Source organism: the organism of the source record quoted next, unplaced genomic scaffold (assembly GCF_019419815.1).
Source record: "Pyrus x bretschneideri cultivar Hongxiangsu unplaced genomic scaffold, Pyrus_bretschneideri_v1 Contig6, whole genome shotgun sequence".
Lineage (NCBI taxonomy): Eukaryota > Viridiplantae > Streptophyta > Magnoliopsida > Rosales > Rosaceae > Pyrus > Pyrus x bretschneideri.
This window is the reverse complement of record NW_025999798.1, coordinates 7,610,016-7,626,629: the sequence shown is the minus strand read 5'-3', so window position 1 is coordinate 7,626,629 and position 16,614 is coordinate 7,610,016. Positions and strand designations below refer to the sequence as shown.

At 37.7% G+C, this 16,614-nt stretch overlaps 3 protein-coding genes across 6 annotated transcripts; 2 read left to right on the top strand and 1 right to left on the bottom strand.

The window, feature by feature from the left end:
- Positions 1 to 839: 839 nt before the first annotated feature.
- Positions 840 to 3,630, top strand: LOC103959368 (probable polygalacturonase). The gene is made up of 6 exons (XM_048571426.1): positions 840 to 1,045; positions 1,478 to 1,795; positions 1,898 to 2,018; positions 2,108 to 2,282; positions 2,390 to 2,460; positions 2,677 to 3,630. The coding sequence occupies exons 1-6, from the start codon at positions 1,034 to 1,036 to the stop codon at positions 3,348 to 3,350; spliced, it is 1,371 nt and encodes a 456-aa protein (XP_048427383.1). The 5' UTR covers positions 840 to 1,033; the 3' UTR covers positions 3,351 to 3,630.
- Positions 3,631 to 5,181: 1,551 nt separating this feature from the next.
- LOC103959362 (WD repeat-containing protein 43-like) lies at positions 5,182 to 14,272 on the top strand. Of its 3 annotated transcripts, none has more exons than XR_007253640.1 (13): positions 5,182 to 5,397; positions 5,484 to 5,627; positions 5,727 to 5,842; positions 5,976 to 6,130; positions 6,873 to 6,961; positions 9,918 to 10,467; positions 10,760 to 10,927; positions 11,193 to 11,356; positions 11,484 to 11,563; positions 11,990 to 12,101; positions 12,439 to 12,550; positions 12,752 to 12,826; positions 13,098 to 13,153. XR_007253640.1 is itself a non-coding variant. In XM_009371713.3 (13 exons), exons 1-12 carry the CDS (start codon positions 5,308 to 5,310, stop codon positions 13,239 to 13,241), a joined length of 1,887 nt encoding a protein of 628 aa, XP_009369988.2. In that variant the 5' UTR covers positions 5,183 to 5,307; the 3' UTR covers positions 13,242 to 13,263; positions 14,135 to 14,272. The 3 variants fall into 3 exon arrangements, 2 of the variants coding, with proteins under 2 accessions (XP_009369988.2, XP_048427852.1); XM_009371713.3 differs by lacking the exon at positions 12,439 to 12,550 and adding an exon at positions 14,135 to 14,272 and having other exon boundaries at positions 5,183 to 5,397; positions 13,098 to 13,263; XM_048571895.1 differs by lacking the exon at positions 12,439 to 12,550 and adding an exon at positions 14,135 to 14,272 and having other exon boundaries at positions 5,258 to 5,397; positions 5,466 to 5,627; positions 13,098 to 13,263.
- Positions 13,937 to 15,590, bottom strand: LOC103939053 (extensin). Of its 2 annotated transcripts, XM_009349106.3 has the most exons (3): positions 15,449 to 15,590; positions 15,275 to 15,359; positions 13,937 to 15,156 (listed from the first exon to the last, which is right to left on the bottom strand). In XM_009349106.3, exons 1-3 carry the CDS (start codon positions 15,539 to 15,541, stop codon positions 14,180 to 14,182), a joined length of 1,155 nt encoding a protein of 384 aa, XP_009347381.2. In that variant the 5' UTR covers positions 15,542 to 15,590; the 3' UTR covers positions 13,937 to 14,179. The 2 variants fall into 2 exon arrangements, with proteins under 2 accessions (XP_009347381.2, XP_048427853.1); XM_048571896.1 differs by lacking the exon at positions 15,449 to 15,590 and having other exon boundaries at positions 15,275 to 15,365.
- Positions 15,591 to 16,614: the final 1,024 nt, after the last annotated feature.

Sequence of the window (16,614 nt, the reverse complement as noted above, 5' to 3'; positions counted from 1 at the left end):
TAATATATAAGTTACATGATATGACGGTTCACAATTACAGTATGTAACTATAAATTACCACGGTTCACAAAATATAGTCCGAAAAATATGATTCTATAACATTTTACAATTGAAAATAGTAATTTTTTGCCACTAATAGTTCAATTTCGCAATTCTGTACTTTTAAGTCAAATGCTTAATTTCATTTTAGACGAAATCAGATGTTTTAGATTTACTTTTTATGAATGGTTATTTTGGATATTAAATTATTAAAGCATGATACTTTGTGTGTTGCAGTCCAATTTTTTTCGCACTTTAGTGAGGAATGCTTTTTTTTTTTTTTTTACATCAAGAATTTACACTAATATATATTAGAAAAAGAAAAAGAATTTGAATACGAAACACTATAATTAAATGATAGTGTTACTCATACATTTATTTTAAATTTGATAACACATTCTTGTTTATATTTTATCATTGATATTCTTCAATTTATTCAAACCAATTACCAAAAATTAAGAAGATGTGTCAGTAATAAAAAGTAAGAAGGTGGATATCACTATTCTAACTAAAATGATAGCCGTAAATACTAGGAAATTTATGGTTTTTTTTTTTTTTTTTCTGTGAAAATTACAGTGTCACAAATGGAGGGCCGTTTCAAACATTCTGTCGGCGAGAGACGTTACTAATCATAATTGATTAAGGACGGTAAATATCAATTAGTGGCAATAAATGAGATTAGTTTATTCCCTTTTTATTCTGATTTGTTTTGCTTCTATGTGCATGCCAGAGCTGGCATTCTGCAGTGGCTACATTTTCTGTAATCCATTTTTCACCATGTATTAATTTTCCATTTTCCGATTTTAATTTTAATTTTAGTTTTAGTTTTCTTTACCATATATAAGTATTTATGCTTTGTGTCATTCAACAATTAATGTCTGTATAGGGCTGCCCTTGCTCTTTGGTTGCTCTGCTTCTTCTTCTTCTTCCTTTTCATTCTCTGCTCTGCAGTTCTACTGCTTTCTCTCCTGCTGCAGAGAGAGAGCTTTCACTCATGAAGATGCTAGTAAGTACGTTTCTTTTTTCTGGGTTTTTTACTCTCTGCGTTTCTGTGCCAATCTCGAATCCAAAGTCTTGATTTTTCTGATTCAATTTTCATTTCTCTGGGTGGGTTTTTTGTTTTTTGTTTTTTTTTTTTCTGTCTGGTAAAAAAACAGTTGATCTGTGTGATGTTTGGATTTGTTTTTCAATTGGGTTTTGTTTTGTTTTTTTTGAATCTACCTTTGAGTTTAATTATAGTTCACTCTGTAGCTTGCATTGATCAACTCATAACCTGTCAAATGTTCTCGAAAAATCCCATGATTGCTGCTGAATTGTTCAAATTCTCGTTATTTGTACTTGAATTTAATTTGATTTATTTGTTTGTCCAATGAATTTGTATTTTTTTCTGAAGTGTTCTGAGAACCAGTGGCTTTTTCTAAATTTCCACCGTTTTCAGGTGGTGCTTCTCCTGCTGCTGGCCTTGAGTAATGCCGTCAAAGTTGACGGAGAAGATGATGAGAAACCGTGTGATAATAAACTGACATTAGAGCCAAGGCCGCACAGTGTGTCCATCTTAGAATTTGGCGCTGTCGGAGATGGCAAGACATTGAACACTCTTGCCTTTCAGAATGCCATCTTCTATCTCAAGTCTTTCGCCGATAAGGGCGGTGCTCAGCTCTATGTGCCGCCGGGGAGGTGGCTTACCGGAAGCTTCAACCTCACCAGCCACCTCACACTGTTTTTGGAAAAGGATGCTGTCATTCTTGGATCTCAGGTATTGCTTTACACTGCAATGAGATGCTGGTGAACGCTTAAATCAGTTGGAGATGCTTTCGTCTTTCGCTTTGTTGAAATGTTTGTGGTATTGCTTGTTTAGGATCCGTCCCATTGGGAAATTGTTGAGCCTTTACCCTCGTACGGTCGAGGGATTGAACTCCCCGGGAGGAGATATCGTAGCTTGATAAATGGATATATGTTACATGATGTGGTCATAACAGGTATGAAGAATCTCTCTGAATTTCGTTTGCTGCTTTTAACATGTTCTTTATCCGCGCGGCCTGATTCTCATTTGCTCGTGAATGCATAGGTGATAATGGAACCATCAATGGCCAGGGATCGGTTTGGTGGGATTGGTTTAGCTCCCAATCTCTGAACTACAGCCGTCCGCATCTTGTGGAATTCGTTATGTCTAAATACGTGGTGGTTTCGAACCTCACATTTATAAATGCTCCCGCTTACAACATCCATCCAGTCTACTGCAGGTCTGTGAGCTAAGGACACTGATGATTGCGCACTTGTTCTTTCATTTTTATTCGTTTTTCGGTTATAGAAGATATTAATGTTATATTTATAATTGAATGCAATGCAGTAATGTACATGTTCTCAACATATCTGTATCTGCTCCTCCGGACTCCCCTCATACTGTCGGAATAGTCCCAGGTTTGTGACATCTCTTGACTTCCTGCTATGAATTTACGTTTAAGTATTGTTCTTATCCCGAAAAATGGAAGTAGAAATGTTGGATAAAATTTGAGCTCCCTCCCCACTTTTACAAACATATTTTCTATGTGCATCCTGAATTTTCCGTTGTTGGAAATAACTGAAAGCGAAGAAACTTTTTGGCGAAACTCAAACTAATTTTCTCTGTGCTTTCAGATTCTTCTGATACTGTGTGCATAGAAGATTGCACCATTGGCATGGGGTATGATGCCATTGCCCTCAAGAGTGGTTGGGATGAGTACGGTATTGCCTATGGAAGACCGACCACAAATGTACACATCCGGCATGTCACCTTACAATCAGCTACTGGTTCTTCTCTTGCCTTTGGTAGTGAGATGTCCGGTGGCATTTCTAACGTACTTGTTGAGCAGGTCCGCCTCCACAACTCCTTTAGCGGCATTCAGTTCCGAACAACAAAGGGTAGAGGCGGTTACATCACAGACATCATCATATCAGATGTAGAAGTAGAAAACATCTACATGGCATTTGGTGCCTCTGGCCAGTTTGGTTCTCATCCTGATGACAAATATGATCCTAACGCTCTCCCTGTTTTGGATCACATCACATTGCAAGACGTTGTTGGCACAAACATCACCATTGCCGGACGCTTCACTGGCATCGAAGAATCACCATTCACTTCTTTCTTTCTATCCAACATCTCCTTATCATTAAATTCTGCTTCTCCCACTACTTGGGATTGTTCGTATGTTTCCGGCTCTTCTGAGTCTGTCTTTCCAGAACCATGTTCCGACCTCAATACCTCGTATTCAAATCCTTCCTCCGCCCACATTTCGCTGCTCACCGTGAATGGAAAAGCCGCGGTCTTATGATACCAATTCCGCCGAACTCCGGTTATAATTTTCAGCCAAAATCTACAATGAGGGAAAGAACCAAAGATTTTCTACCATTGCCATTCAAAATTAGACCACATTCTTTTAAATAAGACACATGTTCAGATTACTTGTTTCATCTTCTTTTTCATCCTGTAGATTTGCAGTCTCGCATGTTCTTTTATATTCTGCAGATTATTTGTACAGCTTCATTTCTTCATTCATGTGTAAGCAAATTTTTGGTAGTGATGATGCAAGGGAACTCGGCTTTTTGTTAGTATTTTTCTGTTTAAATTTTATTACTTTTTTACCCAAAATGCGGGTGCGTGTGGTGTCCTTGTGTGCGAGTTTTTACTATGCTCGGGTGTGTCCTACGCTCAAGAAAACCCCGTTACTGTTAGTACTGGTTTGATACTGATGTGCTTTTATAAAAAGTGGGTATTTGTCCCTAAAGTTAAGACAAAGGGGATGCCCTATAAGTTTCATGTGGGGACTGTTTTGCCAAACTCTAGCTCTATGGGGTGTGTGTTATGTCCTTGTTAGTGAATATCATGAGGCTCGTGGTTTAGGGTTTTGATCGATTGTCGGAATGAGGGAAACGATGTCCAAGTGTTGACCCTTGTTATACTTCTCCAAGAAAAAGTATGGATGATAAAATAATGTCGTGTGGAATATACTATATCTAAGTATAATGAATGTTCTCTTTTCAACGTTTAACAAAGTTTTAAGTTCAAATCTAATTATTTCGTAAGCATTACCTCTTGTACTTTTCTTCCTAGTAAGATCTCTTATTTATGTTTTATGATCAAAATGTTTCCAAAACCTTAGAATTTTAGTCACTAAATCTGGAGGTTTAAGCTTTATCGCATTCTTTTTATGTCACATGAATTCATAACACGTGAAGACGTCACGAAAATTTGTCTATACCCTTTTTTTTAAATTTTTAAATTTTTTTTATCCAAGTTTGTGCCTCTTTTCACTCTTAAAAAAGAAAAGAAAAGAAAAACAAGTTGTAAGTTATGATTGTCCGCCGTAAGTCACAAGTCATAACCATAATATCTAGTACCTGCCAACAAAATTGATTTACTAAGAATGTAACATGTTTTAGCAATATGATTTGGTCCGAAGCCATAATAATCACAAGTTCAAACACACAAATGATATTGTCTTCTTTTTAAGGAGTGAATTAGGGAATGCTAATTGGAAACACATTAGTTTGTATTTTGGAAAGTAAAATACACGTGTGGTGTGTTATTCTAATTGTTTGAAAAACATCACCTCTCAATTTTGAACGTCAAGTAATTTTAGAGAATTTTTTTACACAATCGTTGTCTCACAATAGCTGATCAACATATCATCATTGGGAATCGACATTGTGAAATATGCAATAATTCCACCCTTCCATAAAGTTATTTTCCCTGTGTTTTAAAGATAAAATAGATTTTGGAAGGTATTTTACATGATATATGGCACCTTGCAAGTTGCAAGGGATATGTGGAGTTTGTGTTTTCTCATCGAGAAACCAACAAAGCAGCGCACGTTGTATTATCTTTCATGCAATCAGCAAGAGGTTCCTTTATTTGGGTTTGTATTGGTCCCGATTTTCTTTTTAATATTATGCTGAGGATGTAAACTTATCAATTAGACTTTACTGGATAAAATCTAATCTTTCGACTGAAAAAAGAAAATAAAAAAATAAAAAAGTAAACGTTGGATCCAAATTGAAAAAAATAAAAATAAAAATGGGCCGGTAGATAAACAAGGCCCAACATTTGAAAACAGCCCACATTAACAACGAATAACGCCGTAAACGAAAAGCAGAGCCTTTGCCGCCATCACTCTTCAGCTGCCCTAACCCTCTTCTCTTCTCTTCTCCTCGTTCTAGGGTTTAGGGTTTAAGCTCTGCACCTGTACGCAGCTCATCCTTGTCCTCTACGACCAATCCCCAACTTCCGGCATGGCCTCGTCAAACATCAGAGACCTCCTGACGGCGTTTAGTCCGTCTCTGGACTTGTTCGCCATCAGCTCCGGCGACGGTCGAATCAAGGTACTTCTGTAATTTTATGGAATTTGGTTGACTTATTTCTCTATTTCTTATGAAACCCTAATTTTCAGTTTCTGGGTATGCGTTAGATTTGGGATACTGTGAAGGGGCAGGTCCAGACTGAGTTTACAGACATTGTAGCATCGGAAGATACAAGCATATGTGCTAAACGAGAAAGAGGGCACCTCTCAGTTGATTACACTTGCATGAAATGGTTCTCTTCTGAACGAAAGGTTGTGAATTTGCTTTCGTTTTAGATTAACAAGTAAGCTGTAGTAAACTTTTTTTGTGAAATTAATTTTATTTTTGTGCAATGCCGTCCATTGTTGCAGAAGAAGAGGAAGCTTGGTTCCTCATTTTTGGTTTTAGGAACCGGTGGCGGCGATGTTCTGGCGCTTGATGTGGCTGCTGGGCATTTGAAGTGGAGAGTTAACGATTGCCATGCTGGGTTAGCTCCCCGCTTATACTTTCTTATTTGTCTACATATTATGTTAATGTATATAAATGCCTTGTGTTAATGTATGTTTTTGACTTCTCGGGCCGCCTATTTAATCTTTCTCTTGCATGTTCTGTTGTTGCAGTGGTGTTAGCTCCATATCATTTGCAAGAAATGCATCGTGTATTTACACTGCTGGTGCTGATGGTATGATTTGTGAAATTGACTCTTTGACGGGAAACCTGTCAGGGAAGTTCAAAGCTTCCACTAAGGCAATCTCCTCGATGTCTGTTTCATCAGGTATGTTACATATGTATATATTCATCACCCTACATCTTCTGTTACTATTGCTTAGTGCATTATTCTGCTTAAGGTTTGTGTTTGATACTGCTCAGTTAAAATTACTTTACGAATAATACCATCTGGATTCAAGATTTCATGATCGACTGCCAATATTTATGCCAAGCCAATGAGCATTCTCTTCCATAAACCAAGATTTTACCAGGATTGTAGTTTAAGAGAGATGCGAAAGTGGATAACCATCACTGAGAACTGTCTTGACTGGATTATTAGCCATGCCTTTATGTTGTCTCAGTAACTAATTAAGTTGAGAAATGATAACTAATGATGGTTATGCATGGCAAGTTGGTAACTAATGCTGGCCAAGAACTGATTTGTCATAAGTCACAAACAGAGAAAAGGAATTCCAGTGGTGAAATTAGTTCTAGTTGCGGTTCCTGTGGAGGTGTAGAGTTGGCCATTCAATATATATATATATATAGGTGGAGAGGGTCTTGGTTATTAGGTTTCGGTCAGATATTTATCGTGCATGTAATACCTGTCATATTCTGTCTGTTGTATGTTAAAGCAAATTGTAGTTCTAACATCCAAGTGTGTAGTAGTTAATGCTAAAAAAAAGTAAAATTTTGCAATATTTGTCAAGGACCAGCTTCATGTGCGTACAAATTAAATCATATTGTTAGATTGTGCCATTTGGTTTTTTTCTGATAGTACATTGTGGATGGCCTTTTCTCTGCACCAGATGGGAAAATATTAGCAACTGCGGCTGCACAAGTGAAGATTTTCAATTTGTCTAACCACAAAAAGATACAGAAGTTTTCTGGCCATCCTGTGAGTTTTATGAATTTATTATATTCTCCTTTTTTCTATTATAGTTTTTGCCTCTTTGGGTGCCTAAACATGTGTACATGTTAACAGTCTGCTTATCTTCAAATGATCTTTGTTGGTTTACCATTGTTAGAATGTGATTAGTAAGGAAATATTTTTTTTTTTTTTGATGAAGAAATAAATTTTTATTGCAAAGAAACAATAAAAATACAAAAGCGGACAAGAAGTCCACAAAGACACAAACAAAACAAGATAAATAGCACCATCACCCATACATTTAGAAACTATAAAAACAATACAAAACTAACTAATAGCCGCATTCCAGTTACGCCAAATTTCTGAAATAGACAAATCTCTAAATTCTGTAGTAACTGAAGCCCATGACCATAACCGAACATTATCCCAGATATCCTCCCTTCTACTGCCTTCGTTGTTCTTAAAAATCTGCTTGTTTCTTTCCATCCAAATGACTCAAAAAATAGCTGAAACTATACATCCCCGTAAGACCTTGATTTTCTTCCCCTATCCTGATAATTTATGTTCCTCAACCATAAGAGAATAACAATGCCTGGGTAAAACCCAACTGATACCGAACTCCTTAAACAACTTCAACTAGAGATTTAAAGCCACTGGATAGTGAAGAAACAGATGGTCAACATACTCTGAACTTTTCTTGCATATAATGCACCAATCAGGTTGTAGACATGAGCTAGGTTGCCCTTTTTGGAGCATGTCACAAGTGTTAATTTTCCCATGAGCCACTAACCAAGTAAAGACCTTCACTTTATTAGGAACTTTAGATTTCCAAACCAGGCCATAAGCCTGAAAAACCCTATCAGCACAGCTTTTGAGAAGATAATCGCAATAAGATTTAACAGAGAAACTTCTTGAAGAATCAAGTATCCAATTTCTTGCATCAACCCTTGAGGGGTGAATACAAACCTGATCTGAACTTGTCAGGAAAGATGACAATTTGTTTAATTCTACATCACGAAAATTCCTTCGAAACCCAAAGTCCCAATTCAAAGAAAGTTCAGCAAAACTAGCCACACTAGAAATACTCTTGTTATGAAACTTGGATAAGTTGAACAACTTAGGAAATGTGACTTGTAATTCGCCTAGCCAAATGTCTTCCCAAAATCTAATTCAATCTCCTTTGCCAAGAACAAAGAGAAAAGAACTATACCCTTGGGAAATATCCTTCCAAGGACTTCTACTTGTTCCAAACCGAACTATCTTAGAATCTCAACCATTGTCACTGAGACCATACTTGCTTCTAATCACTTTACGCCAGATGGAATCACTTTCGACTGGAAAACGCCATAACCATTTAGCTAACAAAGCTTTGTTTCTCACCAATAGATTGCCAATACCTAAACCCCCTTCCTCTCTAGGTTTTTGAAACTGTGTCCCATTTAATGAGGTGATCTTTCTTATCTTCACCAACACCAGCCGATAAGAATTTCTGCATTAAGCTTTCCAGATTCCTGACTTCTCCTTTAGGAATCTTGAACAAAGATAGAAAATAAATTGGTAAACTTCCTAACACCTATTGAATCAAAGTTAATCTTCCCCCTCTTGAAAGAAAGGCACACTTCCAGCTTGGCATTCTTTTTTTGACTTTTTCCACAATTGGGTTCCAGAAGGAGATAGCTCTAGTCTAGGATTACCTCCTAAAGGAAGACCCAAATACTTGACAGGCCAAGAGCCCACTTTGCATCCCACAAACCAGCCAAACTCTCAAAATTTTCTTCATCCGCATTATTACCCATTAAAGAGCATTTTCCCTTATTCAACTTCAATCCAGAGATAGAACAAAAACAATTTATTACTGATAAAAGATTAGTCCAACCTTGCTGACTGCCAGATAGAAAAAAGATTGTGTCATCGGCAAATTGCAAGTGAGAAACTTCCACATCCTCATAACCAACACGCAACCCCTCAATCAATCCACCCTCAATGGCTCTTCCCAGTAATCTATTAGTGATGTCTACTGCTATATTAAACAATAAAGGCGAAAGAGAATCGCCTTGTCTAAGTCCTCTTGACGCTCCAAACTTACCCCTTGGTCGGCCATTTATTATGATGGAAAAGTTCATAGATTTCAAGCCAGCCCAATATCCATTTTCTCCAGCTATCACCAAACCCTTTTCGTTCCAACACATTAACTAAGAAATCCCAATCAATGTGATCATAAGCTTTTTCAAAATCAAATTTGAACACAAGACCTTCCTTCTTTTTCACCCTTGTCTCCTCAACCACTTCATTGGCCACTAAAATTGTATCAAGAATCTGCCTTCCTTTTACAAAAGCTCCTTGAGCCTGTGAGATTGTGCCACTAATTACCTCCTTTAGTCAAGAGGCCAACACTTCTGACAAAATCTTGTATAAACTCTTTGTCAAGCTTATAGGCCTATAATCAGCAACACTAATTGAAATTGCTTTCTTTGGTATGAGACAGATGTATGTTTCATTTGTGATTGAATTGATGATTCCATTGCTATGAAAATCATTGAAAACCCTCACAATATCTGATTTTACCACCTCCCAATGTTGCTGAAATAATTCCACAGTAAGACCATCAGGAGCTGGTGATTTATCACCCCCACAATTGAACACTACCTTTTTATTTCCTCTTCTTCAAAAGCCCTCTCCAGCCATATTGCTTCCCCTTCCTTGATTGGACTCCAATTAATGCCTTCTATAGTTTGACACTTCCTCCTCACATGCAGGCCTCTTTCCACCATTAGGGAGGCCAACATGTGTAAATCAACATATGTAGTGGTTGCATTTGTATGAATTTGAACTTAAGATATTTGATACCTGGAAAAATGTTTTATTTTATCGTTTGTGTCCAAAAAGTTCCAGCTATCAGGAGGGCTAACCTTCGTTTTCTATTGTAGCATTTTCTTCAGCCGTTCTTTTTTAATTTAATAATATTTTCTCAACCATTCATTAGGGTGCTGTTCGCTGTCTGATCTTCACTGAAGATGGGAAGTATATCCTCTCATCTGCAGTTGGTGAAAGGTATATTTCAGTGTGGAGTATAGCTGGTGGAAAAAAGCAGTCTGCAAGTGCTGTCCTTAAAATGGAGCACCCTGCTGTCTTCGTAGATAGCTGGTGCATAGACAGTGGGGAAGTTAGTGATGTAGGTCTATATGTTTTAGCGATTTCAGAAGTTGGCATTTGTTACTTTTGGTTTGGACAGAATATTGAAGAACTACGGAATGCGAAGTCTACAAAAATTTCACTATCTTCTGATGACATTTTGTCTACAACATACAAGGGCGCATTACCCACAATATTTGCTGCGGTTTTTCAAGGAATTGCGAAAGCTGCTTCTGGTCAGGTATTTGTCGCTTATGGGTCGCCAGTGAAGCCATCATTCCAGAAAATTTTGGCGCATTCTGGAACAGACATAAAGTTGAGTAGTTCCCATGATGGGGTTCTTCTACCAATGAGTCAGTCCCTTGTCAAATCTAAGAAAGGACAAAATGTACAAAATAGAGGTAAGACTTTCTCACAACAAGTTTTCCCTCTTAACCACATTTAGTCTCATTTCTTGTTGATTCCCTGGGATATATAGTATGAGATACTGACTGATACATTAGGGACCCTGCTGAGAGGAATCAAAACCATATTTTATTTTTCTTCTTTAGATGACGCACCTTGCATTAGCATTATTGTTCGTTTATAAATTTCGTATGCCTGTTAGGATTTGTTGCTGCTGATAACCCCTACATTTTATTCTGATTCTTGATTTTTGGCGGTCAGCTGACTATTTGTGCAATGATCCCACAGTTATTGCATTAGATCGTGCAAATGCAGAAGAGGCCTTGCATCCAATGCCAAGGATTTTTGATTCACATGGGAAAAAGAAAAGACACGATAAATTGAGTTTTGACCCAAATGAAGAAATGGTTGATTTGGATGACAGTAGGGGTCACACTGGCCTTGTGAAGAGCAAAGGTGGGTGTTATAGTCACTCAGGAATGCATTTGAAACTTTTCTGTATGTATTAAAAGTAATCGTATATAGCTACCAAGGCTTATGTAGTGATGGCTGCAATATCTGTTTCCACCATACAATACTCTATTTTGAGCGTCAACACGGCTTACTAAATGTTATTTGACCTTTGGTCGTCATATGTTTATTTACTTTCCTATTGGAAGTAGCGCAGAAGATATCCTGATGATGGTTTTACCTGTTTCATATGGTATGTTGGTATGCGCAGATGGCATGGTAGAACTTGAAGCTGACACTGCGGCAATTTGCATGGAGGACAGACTGAGATCATTAGGGATAATTAGTAAAGTAGATGATCATACATTCAACTCTACACTCAATTCTGCAACATTTAAGAGTATTGATCTTCAGACTAATATGCCACAGAAGAAGGTTGGTTTGTTTAGTATTTACTTATGTGTGAATATTGGCATGATGTTGTATTTTTATATTATTATGTGCACTTCCTGATTTCTCCCTCCCTTTATTTTGTCCTGATCTAATTCATATGATCTGCCAGATGAGGGCAGCTGTGCTGTCATTAGAACCTGGTGACGCATGCAAATTATTGGGAGTCCTTGTAGCCATGTGGCAAACAAGGTTTGTTCTTGCTGTTTTGGTCTTCTTTGGGTTTTCATTACATGCATGCATGCATGTAGAGTTATATGTCATTTTGAAGGTGTAGATTTATTCTTTATGCATTTTTTTAGAACAGTGAATTGTTAGTTTGGTTTTATACAGACAATTTGTGCCTTAAATGCTTTAAGTTAACTTATGCATGTATCAAGAATATATGTATTTCCTTCCGTGTGTGTTTTTTAAAGGATGGAAGAATTCTGAATTCCATAATATCTGATGCGCTAATGTGTATCTGAACCTGGTCCACGATTTGGTTTTTATGACTGTTATTGACAATTTATGCGAAATAGTGATAGTTTGCTTCAATATTTTTTTTATCTGTTTTAGAAAGCATTACAGTATAAGTTAGGTATGACTTGAATTTTAATCTTTGATTATCTCTAACAGGTCTAGCAGCGGGAATAATGTTCTTCCATGGATTTACAGCATATTGGTAAATCAGAGTCATGATATCATGTCTCAAAAGTCTGAAACCCAGATGCTTAGCTCTTTGTTGAAGGTAAACTTTTGTGATCGATTCATACTAGTTTATTACCAGTCAATATTTGCTCCCTTATTTCATGCTCCTTTTTTTTTTTTTTTTTTTTTTTTTTTTTTCTTTCTTTCATTTTAGTTAGAATGAGCGCTTGAGATGACATGTTGCATGTTAAAGCAAATTTTAGCCTTCTGTCCTCTTTCACTGTGTATAAGTTGTAATCACTAATTCTGAAAAACAATATGGAAGACTCGACTTACAATTTCATTATAAAATTTGTGGTCGACGAAGATCTTCCGTTGAAATGTTCCCTGTTGAGGAATATGGTAGCCTATGACTTACTTTCATGTTTGACTTGCAGTTTCTTACTATTCCCCACAGTGATGCTAGGTGCCTGCTTTGGGCTTATACATATGATACACCATTACCCACTACCCCTTGACAGGCAAAGCCAATGCCTAGATGAATCTTTGGTTAGACTACCCTCAAGTCCTAAAGTGTTACCTCTAATAAAATGACTTTCCACAAATTCCACCTGGGCATAATAGTTTTTGGATTTATTATCTGCCTTATGGGGACATAATCTAAAACTCTCAATACCTCTTAAAGAAACTAGACTCAATCTTAAGTAATAATATGGATGAAGTGCGTAATTGATGTTGTTCTCCTTGCAGGTTACCAAGTCCAGAGGGGCAGCTATTCAGCCCTTATTACAATTATCAGGTCGTTTGCAACTTGTGATGGCACAGGTATATAAAACCTCACATTCTAACTTGAATTCAGTAATTTTGTTGACCAAGTCTTTTGGTTTTTTTTTTTTAAGGAAAACTAATGAAAAGGGCTTGAAAACTTTGAGTTTTAACGATAAGGACAAAATAAAGGGTAAAGTGAATAGTACTAGAATTGACTTTTTAATGTAAAAATGTGGTTTTTCGTTAAAGTGAATAGTACCGGGAGCTTTTCGTTAAAGTTCCCTTTTTTTTTTAATCTTTGATTATTGTTTTTGTTCTGTTTGAATAGATTGACAAGGCAACCCACACAAAAACTCAAATTTCATCGCACAAGCACGAAATGGATGAAACTGAAGATGAGGATGAAGATGTAAACGAAATTCACTATGGGGAAGAAGGCAATGATTCTGAGATAAGCAGTGATGAGGACTAGTAGATGGATTTTGTGATAGGAGGTATACAAAACTTTACCGTTATACATTCATTCTTTTGTCTTCTGTTTTACTTGTTATGATGCTTTCATTCTTTGTAGAAAAAAAGTGTTTGTATGGAGATGACTTAGTGTACCTACACTATTTGTCTACTGTTTGATTGATTATTACACTACATTGCTTAAGTTTAATCACCACCACAATCAGGTCAATGAAGTCTCATCATGTGGTTTCTGCTACATTGTGGAGTAGATTTATTCTTTTTAATGTGGTGTCTATTACGTCCAGCTGGTCCATGCTTAGTTTTTCTTAAGGATTTGAAACATTTTAGTTGATATTGAATATATGATGACATGTAACACGGTTTTGTTATTGGATTTCATGGCATATGGTTTATTTTTCTTTTTCTTCCTACATTTTCTCTGCAATAGCATGAACACAAGTGTATCACTGTATGTTTTCTGCGACTTGCAAAAAGCACAAGCAATTTTTGTATAAATTGTGTTACCGCATACTATTTATCTTGACGCTAATTTTTATGCATATAAATCTCAAGTATGAATTCTCCGATGAATATTAAACCAGGACCCTCCTCTCTAGGGCAGAAGTTTGATCTTGGACAATGTCAGTGTTGTAGATTTTGTGAGGAGAGACCGGAAACAATGGTTTTTCAGATAAAATTTTTGGCGAAACACGGTTTTGGAAACTCCAGGTTGCAGGCAATATGTATTATAGCCCTGTTGGAGAGGGATTTAAGATCAATTCTTTCTTCACCTACAAGCTTGGAATCTCATTCTTTCTTCCCGTAACATCACATGGTTATTAGAAAAATATATTTTCCTGCTAATATATTCTCCATTAACTTTCTTGCCGTGATTCTTTTGGGGATAAACAGCAGCCCTCCTTTTGCACCGTTGTGTGTGTGTGTCTCTCTCTCTCTCTACATTACGGTGCATGCATTCGGATTTTCGTCGCTAAAAATTGATGTGATGTTTCCGTTGCCGTTCCCGTTGACATAGTGCTGCTCCTCGTTGTAATGGTTCGTCCTGCTCAAATGTGTGGGTTGTGGGGGCGGCTGGATGTATTGATATTCTGTAACATAAGGTGATGGCCTGTATGTGTTGTAGCTGTGTGTTACATACATAGGTGGAGCTGGGGTGTGACTCATTGTGCTGGGGCTCATCGGAGGAGGGCCCATTGCGGCGGGGGTCATCGGGGAAGGGCCCATTGGGGTGGGGATAGGGGCAGTCTCCGTTGGAGGTCCTTGGCTGTTATGGTATCCGTTCCAGTAGCCATTGTAGCCTTGAGAGTAGCCATATCTGTAGCCATAATCAGGTGGGTGGTGACCGTGGTGGTATATGGTATGAACTTCTCCAACGTCTCTTGGTCTCTGGTGGTGTATTTGTTGCCCAGGATTAGTCTCAGTAGCTACAGGTGTTGGTGCTGCTGGCTCTGGCGCTGGCTGTTGAGGCGGTGGTGATTGTCCCGGTGGGTGGTGACCGTGGTGGTAAATTGTATGAACTTCTCCAACGTCTCTTGGTCTCTGGTGGTGTATTTGTTGCCCGGTGTTAGTCTCAGCAGCTACAGGTGTTGGCGTTGCTGGCTCTGGTGCTGGCTGTTGAGGCGGTGGTGATTCTCTCGGTGGCTCTGCTGACGAGGCAGCTTCAGCTGGTGGAGCTGCCTCAGCCGGTGGTGGTGCTTCTGCCGGAGGAGGATTTGCCACCTCAGGAGCTGGCGCACCATTCTCTGGTGCTTGTTCTGGCGGCTGAGGAGCAGGCTCTGTTTGTTGTTCTGTGTGGGAACATATGGTGGCAATCTTCCTCGTCTTCTTAATAGCTTTTACTATCTTCTCCGGATCCGCCCACCCAATTATTGTCAACTTTTGTTGTGGGAAGTCAATGTAAAGCTCATATATACCTGCAGAAAAAGAAAAATGATTCTTCACTGAAAAACTAGAAGCTAATAAAAGCTGCCTTCTTAGTGTAAGAAACATACCAACCAAAAACAAAAAAACATGAAACTCTTAATTTCTCACCATTGATGCCATGTAGCGCTTTCTTTATCTTCTGCACGCATCCGTTACAGTCCATCCGGACATGAATCTCCGTCACTCGAGGTTTCTGCATTTGACAAATGAAAAAATTAACGTAAGCATGGACTAATATGTGTAATCTGGAAGCATGTGATTGCAATTAATTTAGGGGCATACCTCCATGAGATGCAATGAAGAGGGTGGAGGGAGGGAGAGAGGTAGAGGATGAATGAAGAATGAATTAATAGGTGGCATTTTATTTGTACACATCGAAAAAAAAAGGGTAAGGAATAATAGAAAGCAAATATGTGGGACATGCAAGGAATCTCCTTTTTCGAATTGATTAATTTAGCCTGCAAACTTCATTGTCAAATGTGTTAAAGGGATGGAAGAAAGGGGTGGGTTTTGTATGGACGATGGAATGCTGAGCCAAAGAGAATTTTCCTTTTGTGTGTGACGGAATGGATGGCTGTGTGCGATTGAGGGACGTCTGTCTTTTGAATGTTATTAGGATATCCAAAACCGTCTATGGAGAAAAAAAATTGAAAGGAAGATGATCGGATGATCTTGTTTACATTTTCATCAAGTCATAGCTTTTGAGCATTGAATTGGAGTTCCACTAATCTTATGGAATCCTTTTGGCACAAGCAAAGATCGACGTTCACACACATGCAAATGACAAAAAAATTAGGGTTGGAAAGCATAAACCTCCTTTCATTTTAGTCGGAAAGTTTGATGGAGATTGGAGAGTTGCAGATTCTTTCACAGGCCAATCGTTTTAAAGGGTGTAATTCTAGTGTCAGCCTAGTTTTCGATGAGCTTAACCATTTTATAGTATATTCTAGCTAAAGGAAATATAAGATTTTCATTCTTCTCGGGAGAGAGATCTAAACCATGGGCAACAAATATTGCATGATTGTGTTTCAATGGCATACGGAATATTGCATGATTGTGTTTCAGTATAAGTTTTTCATTCTTCTCAGGATTAATAAAAAATTGAGGTCATATGACTTCTATCATTATAAAAAGAATCAATCAGTATAACAACACGTCTGTTGATTATACATGCCATTGTGTTTAGTAGCATACACTAACATTTTTTATGCTATCTAATTGAGTGTCATCTGGAATGAGTGTAACTATCTTCTATTCTGGCTAAACACTGTCACGTAGTATAACCAATTCATTTAAACACTGTCACGTAGTATAACCAATTCATTTATACATTATAACATGCAAATTGGTTATTACACTATTTGCTTCATCATCAAACTGTCATCCACCTATATTATAACTCTTGGAGTAGTAATACCACATGTAAGTGTTTTAGTACCATACCCTAG

Bases quoted from the DNA above. Each gene is read 5' to 3' on its own strand.
- LOC103939053 (XM_009349106.3), bottom strand. From the start codon at position 15,541: ATGTGTACAAATAAAATGCCACCTATTAATTCATTCTTCATTCATCCT. The intron at 15,360-15,448 runs GTATGCCCCTAA...TGTCAAATGCAG, and splicing joins CTTCATTGCATCTCATGGAG to AAACCTCGAGTGACGGAGAT. The intron at 15,157-15,274 runs GTGAGAAATTAA...CTTTTTCTGCAG, and splicing joins AGCGCTACATGGCATCAATG to GTATATATGAGCTTTACATT.
- LOC103959368 (XM_048571426.1), top strand. The intron at 1,796-1,897 runs GTATTGCTTTAC...TTGCTTGTTTAG, and splicing joins CTGTCATTCTTGGATCTCAG to GATCCGTCCCATTGGGAAAT. The intron at 2,461-2,676 runs GTTTGTGACATC...CTGTGCTTTCAG, and splicing joins TACTGTCGGAATAGTCCCAG to ATTCTTCTGATACTGTGTGC.
- LOC103959362 (XM_009371713.3), top strand. From the start codon at position 5,308: ATGGCCTCGTCAAACATCAGAGACCTCCTGACGGCGTTTAGTCCGTCT. The intron at 10,928-11,192 runs GTGGGTGTTATA...TGGTATGCGCAG, and splicing joins TGGCCTTGTGAAGAGCAAAG to ATGGCATGGTAGAACTTGAA. The intron at 12,827-13,097 runs GTATATAAAACC...CTGTTTGAATAG, and splicing joins TGCAACTTGTGATGGCACAG to ATTGACAAGGCAACCCACAC.